General features: G+C 36.8%; 1 protein-coding gene across 3 annotated transcripts; it reads right to left on the reverse strand.

The window, feature by feature from the left end:
* Positions 1-452: 452 nt before the first annotated feature.
* On the reverse strand, positions 453-20,479 carry SEMA4D (semaphorin 4D). Of its 3 annotated transcripts, none has more exons than XM_053467748.1 (17): positions 20,219-20,479; positions 19,328-19,473; positions 18,646-18,708; positions 17,919-18,017; positions 16,857-16,950; positions 15,230-15,343; positions 14,639-14,790; positions 11,625-11,800; positions 11,114-11,270; positions 9,692-9,914; positions 9,121-9,236; positions 8,424-8,596; positions 7,750-7,793; positions 4,095-4,301; positions 1,819-2,022; positions 1,262-1,356; positions 453-679 (listed from the first exon to the last, which is right to left on the reverse strand). In XM_053467748.1, the coding sequence occupies exons 1-17, from the start codon at positions 20,307-20,309 to the stop codon at positions 650-652; spliced, it is 2,184 nt and encodes a 727-aa protein (XP_053323723.1). In that variant the 5' UTR covers positions 20,310-20,479; the 3' UTR covers positions 453-649. The 3 variants fall into 3 exon arrangements, with proteins under 3 accessions (XP_053323723.1, XP_053323715.1, XP_053323707.1); XM_053467740.1 differs by lacking the exon at positions 453-679 and adding an exon at positions 1,138-1,183 and having other exon boundaries at positions 1,216-1,356; XM_053467732.1 differs by lacking the exons at positions 453-679; positions 1,262-1,356; positions 1,819-2,022; positions 4,095-4,301 and adding an exon at positions 5,825-6,896.
* Between the last annotated feature and the right edge of the window lie 348 nt (positions 20,480-20,827).

Below are 20,827 nucleotides of genomic sequence, written 5' to 3' on the forward strand. Positions count from 1 at the left end.
AAATTTAATTTGCATCAAAGCAGAAAATGGGGCAAGAATATATTGTTTTGCTAATACATAAAGGAATGAAAACAAGAAAGCCATCGAATAATCTTTATATTTTAAATCAATATTTTAATGAAAATTCCACTTTAAACAGTATTGGTTTGTCCACAAAAAATAAATATAATCAAAATATACCAGTCAACCAATATTATTGTGGGAATTCTTGTATTAAATTCACAGTTCATTTCTAAGAACAGTTAGTGCTGTAAGAGACTAAACCAGTGCGCATCCTACATCCGAATTACACACGACAGGTGTTCCAACACAGTGTACGACATTACCTTTATGTCTCCGTAGAATGTTTGGGTGATGTTAATTTGTAAATCTAAGTGGAAATGGAGATTGATCTACAAAATCTTAAGAGGAGGATTTGTTTTTTCCCCCCCATAAATTGTGCCTCCTGTGAACGTCAGAAAGAAACAGGTTATAGCTTCATGCTAATGGAAAATCTAATATATACAGGTATATTATAGAAAGTTATTTAAAAAGGATTTAGAACAAGAACCCCTTTGCAAGAAAAACAGTTGTTGTAATACCAAAGTTCATCATGCTCTTTTCACCATTTTTGGTTCATACGGATGCCTGTGAATGCGTAAGGCGACTTCTAATTTACATCTTTCTTCTTACAACTTTCCTAGAATAGTAAAATATGTAAATTGTTATTGACAAGGAACTGGCAAGGCTAAATCCATGACTGAGACTTGAAATGTCTGCAACAAGCACAAGCTTAGAACACGCTCAATCACGCATAATGCATCTTTTTATGATAAAGGACAAGCTCCATGGGGAAAAAGTCTTATGACTTAAAGCATCATGAAGAGCAAACCTCTTATGAGAGGAGCCAGTATGGCTCTGCATAACATATAGTTAAACTAATGAGAATTCTTAAATGTTCATTCATAAAAGTTCCCAAAATAAACTCTGTCCTTGTGACATCAGGGAGATCTGGCAGCAGCCCAAACTTCAAACCATTTCCCCAAACATCAGCATCTGATTGTCAGTGGGATCTCTCAAAATGCCAATTAAATGTTAATAAATTAGATGATAATTCAAGGTTATTTTGGATTTGGTGATTAACCCAAATGTATTTATGCTATATACTATAACACTGTCATATAAACATACTGAATATAGACCCCTATATAAGTAGTAAGCTAGTTCACATTAAACAAATTCATTAAAAAATGCACCACATGCTGGAATTGAGTATCAGTACCCAGGATTTCTTCCAGCCTTCCATGACGCTGTTGTGTTCATTAATTGCACTCTTCCATCTGCTGAGCTCACTAGACCAGCCTTGACTTACACCATCTACATTCAGAAAAATAACGCGTTGAAATACAAATAATGGTTGTGTTTAAAAGCTTCTAACTATAATAAAAACAGCAGAATAATAAAATCTTCAGGGAAAACATCTTGTGATGTTCACAGGTACTACATTTGATTTTAGATAAAAGGCCAAGAGCCCAACTGATGAATAGACCCCGATATCCCAAACATTAATACCAGTTTACATAGTTTTCTTTTGTTAGACTTCCTGTTTGGGCCGAGAGAACACTTAGTATTTTTGGATTCAATTATGATTTATCTAAGATGTCAGATTCTCTCTTTGTGGGTAATGTATACTGTCAAATGCAATATTTACATTATTTATATTAATGTTATTAAACTGAAAATGCGGTGTACCACTTTGACTTCTCTAATCACCAACATTGCTTGCGGTTGCTTAACAAGACACAAAGTAAGCAGATGTTACCAAACTCTTCCATGTACCTGTGACTCTGATAAAAACCTTTGAGGACTTCAGCACAGACTTGGATTTGACGGTACATTGATACTCTGCATCTCTGGTTGCAACGTCCCTCACCCAACTGAGAATGTGAACATTTCCATCAGCCATTGTATGTACAGCCTCTTGGACGCAGCTCTCCATTTGAATACCATCCTTTTCCCACGTAAAGTGTAAATCTTCTGGACCTGCAGACACCAGCAGTTTTTATACCAAATGGAAACCCAAACTATCCACACAATGATGTTCGTGAACTACAAGTGAAAACAGTCCCGCTCCCCATACTCATGTGTGTGTGCGTATATTTTATATTATATATATATATATATATATATATATATATATTACACAATCAGTAATCATGAAATAGTGTATAAGTTTGATGCGTCGGATAAAGACTGTCTTTTTCTATGGTGGCCCGATAAAAAAATAAATCACATCTTTCAGAGTGTTCTATGCTATTGTGTTAACAATGGTCCTCTAGGATTGAACATGTGTCGCTAATATCTTACTCCTCATTCAGGGCTATATATAATGCTGGGCAAAAGGGGCAGCCATCCTCAGGCTTAGCCTACTGTACATCATCGCAACAGGCTTTTTTGGGGGTCCCCTCAACAGGCATTTTAAGTTTTGCATAGTGCCTAAAGGATTATCAGTAAACCGCTGGTAGTCAACAGGACTGGATTTAGGAGGGCCACTCAGCTGTCCTAACCGTCAGGTGTTCTAATCAAGTTTGCAAAATATTCCAGATGAATCTGAAACTTTTTTTTTTTTTAATGTTCCTTTTGTATTTCCTAATCTTATAAATACTTAATAATGGGTTAGAATTATTCTATACTTACATCCTTTATATATTTAAATCCTACTTGTCAGGAGCTTTAAAAAATTGCTATTTGGGGTTAGCAAGTACAAATTAGCCTTGGTCAAAAAGTGAATAGCTTGTGAGTTGGAGCATTCATATGTATTTTAATATTGGTTTTATTATGTTTATTATGTGACTTTACTGTCCATTCATCCACATCGACAATCATGAATTTGTAGACAGCCTACCCGCCAGGAAGGCACTAAGGAGGTTCATAGCAGAAGAAAAAAGAAGTTAGAAACACATGCTTACTTACTTCTGGCATTCCAACAGCATAAGCTTGTGAGAGGAGAAAACAAAAAGGCATAAAGGTCGATTCTAAACATATTAGCTGATAATTTATCCTTTCAAAATAACTGAAGACAATAGAGACCCCCAAGGTATCTCTATATACTTATTTTTTTTTTATCCGAAAATGAATGCATCAACCTACACCCATTAGAAATAAGTAACAAGTATGTAATAGTTAATAGAATTGGTGGATTTTTTGCCTAGATTTTTTATATAGTTGCCTTATTTTGTGTGTATAAAATTATATATTATATATATATATATTCTGTTCTCGCATTTTGTAATGGTTTTACAGCTTTTTTTTTGGGGGGATTGGTGCTGGTGAATAGACTTCATTAGGCACTGTGAAAAGCCAACCCCCGGACATGCTTCGCCTGCAAGAACTGAGGTATAATTAACATGGTTAGACATCTCACCGACTTAAATCAAAACTGTCTACATCTTGCTTACAGTATTCTTATAAAGTATATATAACGTATTTGCCCGAATATAGGACACACCTTTTTCCCCCACTTTAAGTCTTTAAAGTGGGGGTGCGGCCTATATTCAGGGTCTAGCGCTCGACGCCCGGGACATGCAGTTCCGGGCACCGGGCTAGGATATAGATCCCTGCAGCGGTGCAGGGGACCTGCATCCTACTCTCTGATACGCTCCGACAGCCTCCCCTGCCAGCACTTACAGCAGGAGGCAAAGCGCGGGGGGGGGGGGTGTCCAAGTCCGCCGCAGCTGGTGAAAGTCTCCGCGATGTACGTTAACAGTTTTAACTGAATACGCGTTACGCGTAGATGTCCCCCACCGGCCCCGCAAAACCCCGTGTGGGGGGAGGTCGCGGCAACATCTTGGGGACAGAGTGGCAGCATATCTCAGTGGGGGGCACATCTTCGGGACAGAGTGGCAGCATATCTCGGGGGAGGGGGCAGAAATGTTTTTCTTTAAAAAAAGCACCTAACTTTTAGGGTGCGGCCTATATTCGACCCAATAATTTGGAGACCTAAGGATGATTATTGTGGGTGTACTTTCTTTTTCACGCGACTATCTATAAATCATATCTAAAGATCAATGCATAGTTTAGATTTCAGGACAAAAATATGTATATATTATACTCACCAGTAGCATGGCAGAACAGGTGAAGTGTTCCATGAACATTGACAAAGTGTCCTTGGTCACTTAGGAAAGGAGGGAGTAAAGTGACTGGTTCAGGCTCTGCTCTAGATAGGACTTCAGGCGGCATGCTGGACAGTGAAGGGTGAAAGCCAGGTCCCACAGAGGATAGAGATGAAGTAGCAGGAGGAGGAAAAGGTATGGGAGATGAGGCTGTGTCACAGAAAGGGGCAGAGAAAGAGAGAGAAAGAGTACTGAGGAAAATAAAAGACAAAAGGAATCCACAAAAGTGCACAGATATCCAATAAAAATATTTTAAAGTGGATTTGTGAACTTCCCAGATCCTCACTGATCTGAAAAGGTTTCCTCTGTATTTATTTATGGTGGTCTTTGAGGTACAATTAACACCTGATTGGTTCAGGAGTGAGGGGCAAGAAAACTATAAAATGCAGGTAACTGCTGTTATGGTATGATAGCCTCAAATATTTATTTAAAAATACCCCAAATCATTGGACTGTTCGCAACAAGGATACGTAAATTTAACGAAACAAATGTAAAATGGGACAGATCCACTTTAAAAGAAACAAAAAAAGGGTTACACAGATTTAAGAGACACTCATTTGATTCACTTGATACCACACAATTCACAGAACGCAAAGTTTCCAACAGGTTTCATAAAACAATAAAATATTTTATTGTGACTCTTTAAAATTAACACCTATTTTTCTTTATAAAAAAATAAAACTATTTCCAGGCATTTACAGCGGTGGGGTTTTTTTGCACACACTAGAAGCATGGTATATCCTTAAAGATAATTATTTTACAATTCCAGTTGCCCAACGCCGTTATTAGTCTCTGTGTTTTCGTTCCAGTGTAACATGTAGAAGAGAAAAAAAAGTTTTTACTCTTTCCCCCCATACGAAGTTTAGAATCCGTGGCTCAGTTAAGGATCCGTGGTGTGGTGTATATAGAATCTCTTTGCTACCTCAGGTACAGTATAAATGCTGTCATCATGTCCCAAATGTGCAAATATATATATCAGAAGCATGGCTTGGCTTTTGAGTCTTCATCGTGTGTGAGAAATGTCCATACTCCATGTTTTAAAGGAAGTCCATAGTCAGTTAATTAAATATGTTCTGAAATGCAGCCATATAAACGTTCATTTCCAATCCCTTTTATCTGTAGTCCATGCAAGTTACAGATTCCATTTTAAAGTATACTGTAAAATGAAATGTATTGGAATTTTTTGCAGTATTTCCCTGAGAAAGCAATACAAACAAAGCCAGACCCCCTCCCCCCAAATCACAAGTCAATTACACAAAAAAAGTTATTTACATTGTTAGGCCTTTGTTCTACGTGCTGCAACATGAACACTAAGCAAAAAAAAAAAAAAATTTAGGCACGGCCTAGTAGTTCCTTACCAATCTGATAAAACGTTAATTTCCAATTTGGAATTATACTCAAATTAGTTAGGTTGCAACGACTGGTGAAATGTTCAAACATTTAAATCAGCCCTTTGCACTATTTGTATCAACGTAAAAGGGTGAAAAAAAAGTACATAAAATCAAAATATAACATCAGGAACAGTATATGGTAACTTGACCAAAAAACAAAACAAAACAAAAACTAGAAAGTCAAACAGTGAAAAGAAAATCTCTAAAATGTTTGAGGAAAATCAAGAGATACTGGATTAAGATACTGGATTTTTTTTTTTTAACCGGTTACTGTTTACCCGCTGAAAGACAGAAGAACATCACGAAGGAATGTATCTCTGGCACTCAATGGATTTCTTGGGATTTTTTTCTACACAGGAAATTGACAGATTTAAAGGCTGCCCTTTTATGGTGGCTCAGCAGGTTTAATTTTTAAATAAGTCTTTAAACTTAAAAGGCCTCTTTCAGTCTACGTCTGAGTCTGCATACTTTAAATCACATTTAACATCAAACGGCTTGTCCTTTTCAGTCTGCTCCGTTTTTTCTGCGTCTTCTTTATGAGGGATATTTCCGTTGCCGCAGTCCGTCTCGGTCTCGTAACCGGTGTCACGAAGGGTCTTTGGTGCATCGCCGTATTGGTTCTCATTTTTAACCAGGGTCTCATTTACACCTTGCTCGCAGTCCGTAAAGTCCGGTGGGGGTTTTTTATTGCCAGGATGCAAAGTGGAGCGATATTTTAGACACTGATCTGGCAGAAAACCCCTGTAGCAATTGTACATCACCAGACCAAGAAACAAGACAAAAAATAACACGACTGGGAAGATGAGGAGTGAGCAGTCGCTTGTTTCTTTCAAGTATAAGGTCTTTCCAACCCCAACCTCAGGAAGAGAGCTCAAAATCTCAGTCAAAGGGGATACTGATGAAGTTGTTAGCATCTTACTGACAGCATTTGTTATTGCAGCAGTTGCTGTGGTCCGAGTAGTTGATGTTGCTTCAGTGGTAGACATATCCATAGCCACCGTATAGGCCTCTGTCATATCTACAGCACCTTCTGTCACACTCATCAGCTGTGTCGTGCTTAACAACAGAGGTGAGGTCTTCTCCAGCTCAACGACATGACTGACTATTACCTGGGAATACACCGTGTCCATTACAGATTCTTGAAACAAGCACTGGTATGTGCCAGTGTCAACCTCCGTAACATTAGAGATGATTACTCCTTTATGCAAGAGGTGATATCGTGGAGGATTAATGACCAGGCTTTGATTATTGAACATCCAAACCAAAGAGGCCAGTTTAGACTTGTGAGAGCAGTTCAATTCGACCATACTTCCTGGCTTCACAGTGTGTATCTGGGTTCCTTTATCAGTAGGATCTACAAAAAGTGGGGTTAAACATCAGCAATCTTATTTGACATTGAGCTTTTATTAATGGCTGCCAGATGATCCAGTATTTTCAAATACTAAAATATTTTCTTAGCATTGTTTCAGTACATCAGTGGCAGGAAACACTACTTTCAATCTTTTTATATCTTCAAAAAATTAAAGGATTTATGTGTAGAAATTATACCAAAATACTAAGCTTCAGTGGTTGATAAAAATGTGGTTTTTATTCAGTTTGTTAATGAGTTTGTTGAGAAATTGTCAACCAGACCATCTTTCATCCTTAAAACGATGGACCAAGACTATAGAGATTAACTGCATTAAAAGAAAACAAATCTAGAATTCTTTGTGATACTATACTAAACACCCATTTATCTGCTGTATTTGCTAGAATGTTTGTCAATCTCCAAAAGGCAACTTAAGACATTATGCACACATTGAAAGTGGCATCACAATCTTGTATACATACACACAAGAAAAATGTCCCCCCCCCCCATAAATAACCAAAGTTTAACACGGAGAGTCATAGTAGACCAAAAAGCATGGTTTGATAATGTAAGGCCCATATATATATATATACCATTTCATTTTAAGGGATTAAGGAAGGCAAACGCTAAGCAGATCTTTCAGCACAAGGCTATTCACTTCCAATCCAATCGCATGCATTTCAAAACCCCAAGGCACCCTTTAAGCTACAGATACTACGTAGAGCCATTCCGTGCTTGACGCCATCTATCCTAATCAGCAGCAGCTCACAGAACACTGAATAAAGTATATTGATGTTTTTTGTTTGCGGACTACCTATCACAACAGCATTTATATTTTGTAGTAGTTAATAATGCTTACCTGGGCACTGGGAGATATCTCCATTTAGCATTTGTATCAAAACCCTAAAAATAAAAAAGGTACCGCATTAGAAAGCACAACGCACGCACTAACATACATGAGTCAGCACGTAGTTATTTGTTAGCAGGGCACTCTCACTGGATTCACCCAAACAGGGCAAATAACTGCTCAATAGCAAAAAAAGCTAAATCCATCAGTAAGCCACAAGCTCGTTGATATCCAAGACAGGCTTTGCACTAATGGAAATCATCCACTATTTTGTTGTTGTTGTTGTGTGCAGTGATGAATCCTGCCACAAGGGGGAAAGACACACTGGAAGCACAATTGCGCACTTCAGGGGAATTTATCTTGGGGACTTAAAACAGGACAACTTGCCAGAGCTTGGCGACGCATGGTGAATACAGGATTGACTCGGCTCTCAATAGTAGGAGACTACGTTTTATTTCAACTCTATGGATAACAAACAGACCCCCTACTTTGGTGTAAATTTATACCGTGGATGCCTCCATTTCAAGCCGGTGAGTGGGATTAATACCCTATGAATGCTCAACAAAAAAAAAAAATTGTAGACTTTAATCAGTTCACTACAAGGGTGCAGTACCAGTCTGTATCAGATTATCAAATACTAAGGAGTATTTTGGTAAGCTGGTGGGAGTCTTATATAAGTTATTTACCTGTCAGTGTTGTTCTCCTGTAGGATGTTAACGCAAGAGCTTTTCAACGGGTGCCAAGCACAGTAAGGATCTCTTGTCAAGACACACTCCGCGCAAGTTGTAAACTTTTCACAGAACGCAACAGGGGATTGTACCACTCCCACATTGGATCCGGCATATATATAGTGCTTGTCCTTAATGGGAAGGAAAAAAGTTACATCAAACCAAGACATATACATATACACACATTATATATATATATATATATATATATTATACACACAAAACTATAATGTTTAGATTTCTCTACGTCGCTGGAACCGTCTGTTTGCAGATGCCGACGCTGCCGTTGACGAACACTGAACTTTTGCAAGCGACTCCTTTCAGCTAGATAGCAGGAATCTAGATAAGAGATCTTCTCTAATCATTGTGTGGAAACAGGAGTCTAATTGCTGAAGACCACCATGACAACATCACAGCACATCTCCAGCTGATCAACTCTGAAAAGGCAGGTTAGAAACCTAGGTATATCTCAAAAGACATGCCTGGTACAAGAAGTTTTCAAACTTTAATGTAATGGCATGTTTTCACCTACAAGCTGCCACTGTGTAAGCTCTATGCATTGTCTTGCCACCCTATTGTTCAATTCTATCCAGCACCACAACTTAGCTACCATTGGTGATGTGGGGCAATTATTGCAACTGATAGTGTTATTTACCTGCTTGCTGGATAGCAGTAAGGTCTGGACTGGCTCGTGATTGGGAAATAACACAATTTCCTCAATTATTCGCATCTCAGAGTCCTGATTGACAGCTTTATGCAACATGCCATTATCTACAAACAGAAAGACACAAAAAAATATAGATTAAGAGAGTGAAAGGTTTTTTTTATATTAGATTGTTTGCATTTTTCTTGTGGTTTGGTATATCCAGGACTTTATTTTATTTCTAGGGTCATTCCAATCAGTACAAACACCACACCATCCTTCGACTGCAAGCTCTATGAAACAGGGACCTCCTTTCCTAATCTGCTTATACCCATTGTACATCAATTAAAATATCCCTATTACTACTCCCCTTTATTGTACTGTAAAGCCCCAAGTATATCTAGAGCTTAATAAATAAAAATATACATAGCCACGCCTGGTGTTACAATGAAAAGAAGCAAGTTCTGGGTTTCTTACCAAGACACACTTCCAATAATTAATATTTAAGGTACAATTCATATGGGAAGCAAGAGACAGTAGAGAAAGCCATTGATAAAAATAAGAAGTAGACGTTCTATTGTACCTGTACTTAGAAACATGACATCATAGATACTTCCATCCAAGGCAGTGACCCGGTCCACCACAATCTGTGTTAAAACAACATTCTGGAGCACAAGTTTGGGTTTATTGCCCATTGGAGTCACAGAGTCATCTATCAGAGGGTGATCCTTAACAAACTGTAACGTCTTGTCAGGGAGGTTAAGGGAGCTGGTGTAATTCATTGCTCTGGCTTCATTGTTGATGCACTGCCAATCAGAAATACACATATGTAAATTCAGAACCATTTTAACCCATCGCTAGTGTGTGGATCAAAAGACGCAATGCTTCTCTTAAACATAAATACAATTTTGTATCATAACACAGTAGATGTTGTAATTATCGTATTTCGTATAAATACATAAATGTTCCTTTTAACTTACAAATGCCAAGCAAATAAAAATACTGTTAAAAATTATTATACTAATTATTATTATAAGAATTGCCTCAATGAAGGGAAAGGAACATGCAAACATGTTTTCAACCTTTTACTTCTAGACCGTTGGAGACTATGGATACTATAAATGGCATATAGCGAAGAGGATAATGGTTAGGAAGGTCTTTTGAAAGCCAAGCAAGCTGTAACAATCAGTAGCTATATGAGTTTTGCATTGAAAGTTTATTTTCCTTTTGAAGCAGAATGTCCCTTAATTTTTTTTTTTTTTACTAGTTTCATTTTTTTTCATGTTTTCACCCAATATAACACTTTGATAGCAGCATATTAACTATTTGTATGCATTCTTAGATCTGTTATTTTAGCCTAATCTACTAGACAAATACCCTGTCCCATTATCCTCCCCCTTATGCAAAACAATAGCATGTGTCAGAGGAACACTCTGACTCACGAAAGTTTCTTGAGGACTTTATAAGCAGGGATTAATTAGCACCGTCAAAGAATCAGCTCAGTGTGGTCACCAGAAATATCACATAACTGTCTAAAAATGGCAATCTACAGGTCTGCAGATGAAGGAAATTTGTTCACGCTGAATAATTATATACAGCACAAAAACACACGGAGTCACCTATACCGGGGCATTATTATTATTAAAGAAAAGGTGAGCATAAGTAAAAAACTCATCTGGTTCATATTTTGTCTTTTTAATCAACCATTCACTTAAAGGTTGCAAAAATGTAACACACACAAACCCCAGTATTTTTGTTAAGTTTATTTATCAATGTATGATGTTACCTAGTTACCAAGGACCTAGGTTTGTCTGCAACACTACGGGCTGGGTCCACACGTGATTGAGCTACGTTTAAAAAGCTACAAATATGTCCCTTTGCTCCAGACAGTCAACAGACAATGACTCACAGTAAATTGCAGCTATTAAAGCATAAAAGCGTTACAACTCATGAGCAAGGTTCACTTGTAAAAAAAAAAAAAACAAAAAAAAAACCAAACACTTACAGCTCCTGGCCGCGGCTTGGGAACTTCTCCATTAAACCTCACCCACTTTGTATGCGATTGCTCTACAGTAGCACTCTGCATGTACTTCCCTTTTGCAAAGACATCTTCCACGGTGGAGACATTGTATGCACACACAGCTGACAGGCCAACGTTATTTCTTTAACGAGAGGAACATGACAAGTGTGTTAAATCACGAACTTAGTGCTTTCTTCATTACATATAATACAAGTTACATCTGGATCACCAAGTGCCATGTACAAGGTTCAGTAGCGCTCTAGCTTGAAAATATATAAATCACTGCAACTTAAAAGCAAATCAGTTATCCCTAATGCCTGAGGCGTGACAAAAGAAAGAAAAAAAAAACAAGACATGGACAGCAGAATTACACTGAATGATCTTTGAGCTGAATAAACATGATGGGGAAATTTACATTTCATTTGCATCTAGACTTTAGGGAAAGGACAGGTCTACTTCAAGCACGTTTCTGATAAGCTGATCACAAAACACTTACAAATGAGAGGTAAAGACTCCATAGATGACTTGCTCTCTTAAATTTGGAGATTTCAGGATGAAAACGTCATTAATCACATTGAAAATGAAATTATTTTCTGGCGAGTGGCAGATGAGCTTGGCTTTGAGAAACGTGGTCCATTTCTTCTGTAATGTCCTCAATCCTCCCTGGTCACCCTGCAATGAAAAGAAGCAAAAATAAGGAGAAAGCATTAGTAAATCACGTAGTAAGATGCTGATGAAGGAGATACTTTCTGAAATGGAAACACCGGTGGGCACATTGGCAATTATAGGTCTTCCTAGATCAGCAGAATTCCTGCTTATTGTTTGCAGAAGGTTTAGACACACTTAAAGTCTCTAGCACATAATTCTATATGGAATACCCACAAAAACAATTATATTATATACTATCATAATGACATTTGAGGGCCTCAATGGCTGCTTTAAAATGTGACTGCCCTCTGCATTCCTAGTCCTTTACATTGTTCTGATGAATTAGGAGCTTCCTCATTTGGTTCACCCTTTTCTGTGTGCGTGTATTGTATAGCGCTATGGAATTTGATGGCACTATATAAAACAATAATAATAATAATAATGTTGGTACTTCATTCAGTGGCACATTGACTTCAGTACCAATAAAAGAAACTGAATGCTTTGGAGGTTAATTAGGAGGCAATGGGTGTCAGCAATTTTTGTGTTACAAATGCAGGCAATGTAAGCACCTAAGTAAATACTGCTGCACATACCTCCATGTTGGAAGTCTTATCTTTTGGATGGAGTACTTAAACATTTTATACTAACGGTTCATAGCCACAAGATAGGGTTATCTTTCCATATAAACACAGTGGAAATTAATGATGTTGAGTTGGGAAGGCTTTTGCGGGAGTATTACTACTGAAAATTGACACTTGTCGCTGGCATTGACAAGTGCTTCAACACAGCACACCCGACATATGATTTTTATTAGCGAACTGATACATGGATATGTATATTTAAATCCTATTGTTTTCTGGCTAGTAAGCACCTTTTACAAAGACAATAATGTAGTTACAAAACAGAAGTGGTATCTGTACAGTTTTACAGACACAAAATTCCAGTATCTAAAAGTGTATTTTTTTTATTTTTTTTTTTATACCTTTCAGCCTGGTAATTGCCCAATACTTGTTTGGAGTGTGTGGGGGGGGCACACATTTTGTCCCCGTAATATTGTTTTGCTTGATGTTCTGCCAAAAGAGCTCTAGTCAAGCAGAACACAGGTTTTTTTCACAGCTATAGGGCATACTTACAAAGATTTAAAAAATATATATATTCAGAAAAGTCACCATCCGTGACAGGCTGCATAGCCATTCTTTTCTAAATGCAGTGAGAGTGATAGAAGTCGGCAGCTGGGCTAATTTTTTCATTTGAGTGATGACAGCTCAGAATGAATTTCCACCTGTCATCACCAGTTAAGACAAAAAAACAGCCCTCTAAAGAATCCTATAACACTTAAAGGAGATATGCGAAGTAGGAGCACTCATATTTTGCATGGGAGGATAGTTTTTAAGTAACAACGATGAACATATGTTCACGGCCAGATTTAGAATAGGATGAAAAAAAGTCTTAGGCCAATGTGGCTTAAAGGCCAGAATTAGATCCGTTTCATTATGCGTTTCTAGCGTTAGGCCAATATCTGCCATCGCCCCGCACTGACTGACGGCTGGCTGGCTGTGGGCCAGTTCACCAATAGTCATTAAGCAATACACAGTATCTCTCTCGGCCATAAATACCAACTTACTACATGCTACATTAGGCTGGAGAGATTTTTGAAAACGAGCATAGAATGATAATTTTCTTCTTGCAGGTGCTTCTCTATTTTTTCCTTTTTTTTTGTTTACATTTATTTTAGACATGGTGAAGTTTTATCAGTGTGTACGACAATTGCACAGCAGGGCCAGCCAAGGAAATTTCTTACAAATATATTTAAATGAAGCGTTAAATCGTGTTGCCCTTGAACTGTTGCAGTTACTACACCAGCGCAAGGGTACTTATTCTCGTAGTGCTCTATGGGAGAGTCACATATACCTTTTTTTTGCGTATAGTTAGCAGTAAGTGGTGGTAACAAAATGTGGTTTATTAACTATACTTTATGCACAGTGATGCAAATACTGCCCTTGGAATGTCTATACAATGCTAATTGTGATCTATTGGGAGATTTAGCCCAGGACATTGAGTAAAGATAGTTACTATTATTTGTCCTAATCTATCTATATCTCCCTGTGAGACTGCCCTTTAACTAAGAAGGAAACCATATTAGTTTGTACTTGAAAACTAGTTTACTAATAAACATACTAGAATTATCACTTCTGAATCCAAAGTAACATAGCAGCACATGTAAAGAATACACATACATACTTACACACACATATACTGACACCTACACTGCAGAAAGAAAGCTAATATATAAAGGAAGCCGTTTTTGGGCTGGAAATGATTGCATTGCCCCATGAGAAAACTAAATATCAATATATATCATATATTATGTTTAGAAGTCAGATGTATGCCATCAAGAATTCCCAGGCATTGCTTGTGGGGTGTAGTAAGCTGCATTTATCCTCTTGAGAAAATATGGATATATTTTCTGGGCATTGCCACAGTGTGGATATCTATCTTAATCCTCCCTAAACATTTATCTCGGTCCTTGCCAGAGGATATAAACCACTGTAAGACAAGTGAATGTGTTGCTGGAAGTTATGAAACCCTGCTTGTGCATGATAAATAAAATACAAAAAAAATGCATTATTTGCTAAACCCTTATATTGGACATAACAGTACTGAAGGAATACAAAATCATGGCCAGAGAAAACTCAAATAAAATAATCTATGGCTTTGATAAAATGTTATTTATGGTGTCATACCATTCATCAATTAGTGGGAGATTTTATATATGATGGAGGATCTGTTACATGCAATGTAAGCAAATTCTTTACCACTAGGTCTGGCATGTAAAAAATGTTGCAATGACCCAAGGCCCACCTTGCACACTCTTGCTATCCTTGGTATCAGAAGCTTGCTTAGAAAGTCAAATTCCACAGATACTTCAGTGAAGAAGAAATAAACTTTATCATCCTCTCCATCTGGGTTGTTTTGAGGCGCTCTGATAACATCTGCATACACAAAGCTGGGTTCTGAAAGAAGAGGATACACTATTTATACATTCATTTTTTTACCAAGAATTTATTGGTGATGCGGATGGCATATATTACATATACATATATATATATATACACATATATATATATATATATATACACATATATATACATATATATATACACATATATATACATATATATATACACATATATATACATATATATACACACATATATATACATATATATACACACATATATACACATATATATACACACATATATACACATATATATACACATATATACACATATATATATATGCCTTCCATGTATTGATGTATTGAGTGGGTAATATAAACGGCAGTAATCAGCATATTTGATATTTTCTGACAATTAAATAAAGTCAAATACATATTTCTCAAATACTGTAATTATACCTTATTAGATGAATTAAATCTGAACTACTTACCATTAAGCCAAGGTACAGCATATTCTGTTCTCAACTGACTTTGCTGGGAGTGTTTAAAAATAATTGGCTCGCTACCCAAAAAGGTGTAGGAGGTTGCAGAGTAAAGTTCGCCATCTTAATAAAAGAAGATTCAAAATTATCTCAAAAGCATCACAATTGAACACAATATTCAAATATATCCAAATGAAACATCAGGTACTAGCAGGGAAGCTTTTACACTGGCACCCGGACAAATATTACAAAAAGGTCATTTGGGTTAAATTAACCCACATTTGTTTAAACCATTTCTAAATCAGTGATCATCATTCAGTGACCTAATCAGATGGGTGCCTACAAGTTCAAATTGAGCGTAAAGTTATACCTGCGTATTACACACAGGTGTGTATTATACCCAATATTTTACGGGTACTTACAAATGTGGTCGCATAAGACGAAAAGGCATGAGTGCTTAGCTGTGCTGGGTTAGTTACAATGTATTCACTATACTCTATCCAGTAAAGCGACAGAGGGGAGGCTGCTCGCTCCCTGCGTTCCCTTGTTATCCTGTTGCATGAAAGAGCTATTCCATACCATCTATCGGTTATGAGCCAGCTATGTCAGCTCCTGCTGTCAGAGGGGAGATCTGGCCATCATAATACAGCCCTTCTCCCTGGAAACAAAAATGGTCTCTCTATGAAGCCAGAGTACCCAACGGCAACCAGCTTGCCTTTATTATATAGCGGTCAAGCCGGTTAAATACTGACCGCTCAGCAACCATGTGTACAAAACGTCATTGTACTGCAGTTTTCAAAGTGGTCGTGTTACCGTAGTAACCAAGGGATTGTCCCTGCTTATTACACCATCTCATGCGGCTCAAGACCACTCGTCAAACTTTTCATTAACGTATGCGTTTGACGGGCTCACAAAAAAATCTCAAAATAAAAGGGAGCTGTACTTACAAAACAGTAACAATCACCGACGAGCAACGCACAGCATTTTGTTAGTAAAGTAATTAGCCAGCGGAATGCAGAGTCGTTATGTTAAAATTACATTTTGTTCATGATGACACAAGCGATTTTAAATTACAACGTAAAAGTAATTAGTTATTCTGTGGTGGTATCCAAAACCGCGCAGTAAAGCTTACTTTAACAGATTCCTTTATATTGAGGTTATTTGCCAAACCTTCAGACACAAACTGCAGCTGTATGACATTTTACACTTAAGGCCCCATTATCTAAAGCGTGTAGTAGAATTTATAAAAACGTGTGTGCAACCAACAGAAATATCCAATCAAAAGGAACATGCTACTGGTTACTATGGTGATAAGAAAAATGGCTATAACACTGGTCCATGAGAAGATGTCATCTTCAAAAAGATATCTAAGATATCTATGATTAGACATTTAGAAAATTTAAGCCATTACTAATTATTAAACATAACCGATACAAGTCTATTTTAGTAGCGACAATTAATTCTAGGGTTCTATAGAGTCATTTGGTGGAAAACACGGCAATAAAACCCCTCCATTAATGTGTATTTGCACAGAGATGCAGTGCTAACCTGTACATTTCTGTTTTTTAAGTTATGCCGTTACATGCTATTACGGTACAAAAAAATAAAATCCAGGTAGCAAGAGAAGTCAACTTACCAACCATCACAGATGTATAACTTTGGGCTGGATCAAAGGGGCATCTTCCTTTGCCGTCTTCATTCTTACCCATGAACTGGAAACTACTCAGTTCCTAGAAAAATGAAGAATGTGGTAAGTAAACCAGACAGAGTCCCTAAAGGGATATCCCCAGCAACCTGACTTAATTTGCTACTAATTTCATTAATATATGTTTTCAAAGTATACCTATTCTTTGTTGTCAAATATATGATAGATACATTTACAATAAAGGATAGATGTTTAGTCCCAGGATGCTGCTTTTTACAATCCTAACTGTTCACTGGGACCTGCTATTTGCAGCATGCCGAATGACAGAACGATATGAAAAGTCATCCAGATTTTTAGGGTAGCGGTAGAAGATTTCTGGTTATCTAGTGCCTCTGATCTTTAAAATCTCCAGTGCCGCCTTCATTCTTTTAATTTTGACCCCCTCTACTTACTATCCGCTACCCAGAGACACAGGGTGAGGTGGCAGGGCTGTGTGGTCATGCTGTGCGTTAATGGCCCTAAATATCCCAAAATGCCAGCATCCAAGCAAGTGCATAAATTAAAGTATTTTGCAAAAGGAGATAATTAAATATAAATTACACGTTAAAATTAAACAGGGAACACTTTTTTGTGACATTACTTCAACGCAGCAATGAATAAAAGGACCCCAGTAGAAATAAACACCCACATCATAATAGCTGCTTCCTTTTCCAATACTGAAGAGAATCGCCTTGTAGGACAAATATGCTTGTGTGCCGACTGACTAATAACAAACAAAATAATCAATAATGAAGCATATTTCTATAACATAATGTTGTGTCTCCCTGACAGCCTTAATGGAGCATCTCCCTGGTCAGAAAGGTGACAGCTGAAGGACACCACAGAAAAGGCCTGTGAGTAACCTTGTAAACATATGTATCCTTCAACAGCCCCAAGCTGAAAATCAAGAATACAATTTGAATTACAGTTGTACATCTGGGAACGCCTGGGGTGTTAAGCCATGTAAACCATAACTACTTTACAAATAAGAGAAACTTTAAGAAGATAACTAACCAGCAGGTCACAGGTGGGCTGAAAGGCATTGGTTCCGCATACATACAGCGCCTTGTCACTGGACGGCTGCAGCACTCGAATGTAGTTCAAGCATTCAGTCTGTCGTAATAAAAAGAAGCATTCATCAGAAAATACTTTACAGTTGTATATAAATGCTTCACAAAAATACGTTTAACGTTTTAACACAGGTCTCTTCAAAAAAATGAGAATTTATAATCAATAAAAAGGTCAAACCCAGACTGGTAGCTTAAATAATGTTCTAGGGTTTACTCAAAACAAATCATTCCTTACGCTATTATTTCTATTTATTGCTGATGAAAGGGCAGAGTACAACTTTAGTACATCATCCTAGCAGCATGAAGGAACGGGAGAGTTTATCAATATATGGGTGGTGTTTGCACCCTTTATCTTTAAAACAAACCGCTCCAGAATGTATAGACATGTCAGCAGGTAAAATATACTTATTTTCAGGGGCACAAAAGCCCACTGAAAAAAAGGTTACGTATAAAAAGTGGTTCCGGAGTAAAGTTAAAAAAGTAATCTTATAACCACAGCAATCATGGTCCAATCAGCTGGATTGTAATAAAACCATTCCTGGAACCTTGCCAATAGAATCTTTTTTTTTTTGTACATAACTGCTATGAGTACGGGTAACTTGACCTGATTTGAAGCCAGCGCTAGGTGTTCAGTAGGAGCAGTAACAATGCTCAAAAAATTACGTCAATACCTGTCTGGATTTGCCCTTCCGAGCACACTCATTACTCTTTTCTTCCGTGACTTTCCAGTAAACCTGAAGAGAAAATGAGAAGAAAAAATAATCTTAGTGAGATGCAAATTGTTAAACCCACAAAGTCGAACCACAAGTCAATTGTTGGGTGACCTAGAATTGTAACCAAAAATGGCCTACTAATATTTCTTAGCAGCATTCAGAATAATGTAACAACCCATAAAAACATTTTTTATTTAAACAGATTAACAGAAAAAGGCAAAAAAAAAAAAAAAATCCTTTCCTTTCCTGGTACTCATGCAACTAATATTTGATAAACCATTTCACTAAAAATACAAAATACTCCACAAACTATTAATACAAATTTTCTTAAAATACAAATTGGATAAAATTAAACCAAACACCAAAAAAGTTTCACAAGTTTCATCTCTTACTTAAGGATTATGTATCAGCCATGCTTCAACTATAAAGAGATAATTGGAGCCCCCAGAGGATAAGTAAGGAGTGTGACTCAAATCATATTATAATGAATATTTTAACATTGACAAACTTTTGATCTGATGTATATCTGATATATATATAATATTGACAAGGAATTTCTGAGGGAATCTTTGGAAATCCTCCTGAAAAACTGATGTTCATACAAACACACAAAGTAAAAGTATATATATGTATTCCCTACCTCCTGCATCTTCTCAGCGATACGGAGGGAATTGACAGCAAAGACAACTTCCCTTGCGCCAATATACAGGACATCCTCATCTTCGCTCAGCAATAAAGTAGAATAGTTGAAAATGCCGTCCATGTGAAAATGTGTTAAATGAACATCTGGTGAAAAGAAATTAGGATTATTCCATCCAAACAGTAACCAAAAGCAATAACAACGGCAAAATATTTTGTGTGGGGGAAAAAAAAAAAAAAAAAAAAAAAAATATATATATATATATATATATATATATATATATATATATATATATATATATATATATATATATATATATATATATATATATATATATATATATATATATATATATATATATATATATATATATATATATATATATATATATATATATATATATATATATATATATATATATATATATATAAAAATATATATAAAAAAATATATATAATGAAAAACATGAAACAAAAAGATAGAAGAGTATTGATAAGTGGCACAACTATTTCCACATATACCATATTGAGAGAGGTAAAATAAAACGTGATGTAATATTTTAAAATTCAATGGGTTAAAACTCAACGCTATTTCTATTTTTTTTTTAAATCTAGATACTCAGACACACAGTCGTAAGCATTAAAAAAAAAAAAAAAAAAGCCATGTTAAGACATGCAGCGTTTCCCCTTCAGAGAACAGGAACAGGTTAATGGAAAAAGAAGTAAGCTAGCTGAGCATAGAAGCTCAAAGCTAATTACGCTTAAGAGTTACAAGGACAGCTGTGAGGCACAGTAAAAATAATACCTTTAAGACGTGTCACATCACAGGGAAATTAACCGAGCATGTGACTTAAAGTTTGTCCAAGTAATCCTAGCGGAGACCAGACTTTACCTTTATGCTCCCACTTGATCCTTGGCACCGGCCCAAACGCTGCAGCCACCAACAGCACACACAGAACGATACACAGAGAAAGGGCGGCCATCCCAAGCCGTTTACACTGCGGAGAACGGGAGATGCGATCGCTCCAGTAGATGCGCTTACAGCGGTTGCGATAAATCCTTCACAAGCAGGTGCACCGCTTCAGCCATGTGTCGGATACACTGTGCTTCTGCTCTCTGTGGGTTGCTTTCATTTCTTTACGAAACAAGTATCTTATCTAGAAGGAAGTGGTTTTAAAATAAAAAAAACTTTCAATGGCGGAACAAAAGCCTCAACATGGAAACCGTACGTTAAAAGCAGAACAGATGACAAGCTTATTTCCTATATACAATTAAACTATTTTATGGTTTTGATATATTTTTCGCCCTTGGCGTGACCCTGACCCTTTATATAACAGAATTCCCTTTTTCAACATTTTCAATAGCTCACTATGGAGGCCTTTAAAAGAGCAGGAACTCTATAAACTATTGACTAGCCCAAATTCAGCACTGGCGAATTAAAGACGCAACTTTAACCTTTGCATTCAAAAAAAAAAAAAAAAAAAAAAAATCTAAATTATTT

This window comes from Spea bombifrons, chromosome 1 (assembly GCF_027358695.1).
Source record: "Spea bombifrons isolate aSpeBom1 chromosome 1, aSpeBom1.2.pri, whole genome shotgun sequence".
NCBI classification, from domain to species: Eukaryota; Metazoa; Chordata; class Amphibia; order Anura; family Pelobatidae; genus Spea; species Spea bombifrons.

Bases quoted from the DNA above. Each gene is read 5' to 3' on its own strand.
- SEMA4D (XM_053467732.1), bottom strand. From the start codon at position 20,309: ATGGCCGCCCTTTCTCTGTGTATCGTTCTGTGTGTGCTGTTGGTGGCT. The intron at 11,271-11,624 runs GTAAGTGTTTTG...CTCTCGTTAAAG, and splicing joins GGAGTCTTTACCTCTCATTT to AAATAACGTTGGCCTGTCAG. The intron at 9,237-9,691 runs GTACAATAGAAC...TTCTGTTTGTAG, and splicing joins TGTCATGTTTCTAAGTACAG to ATAATGGCATGTTGCATAAA.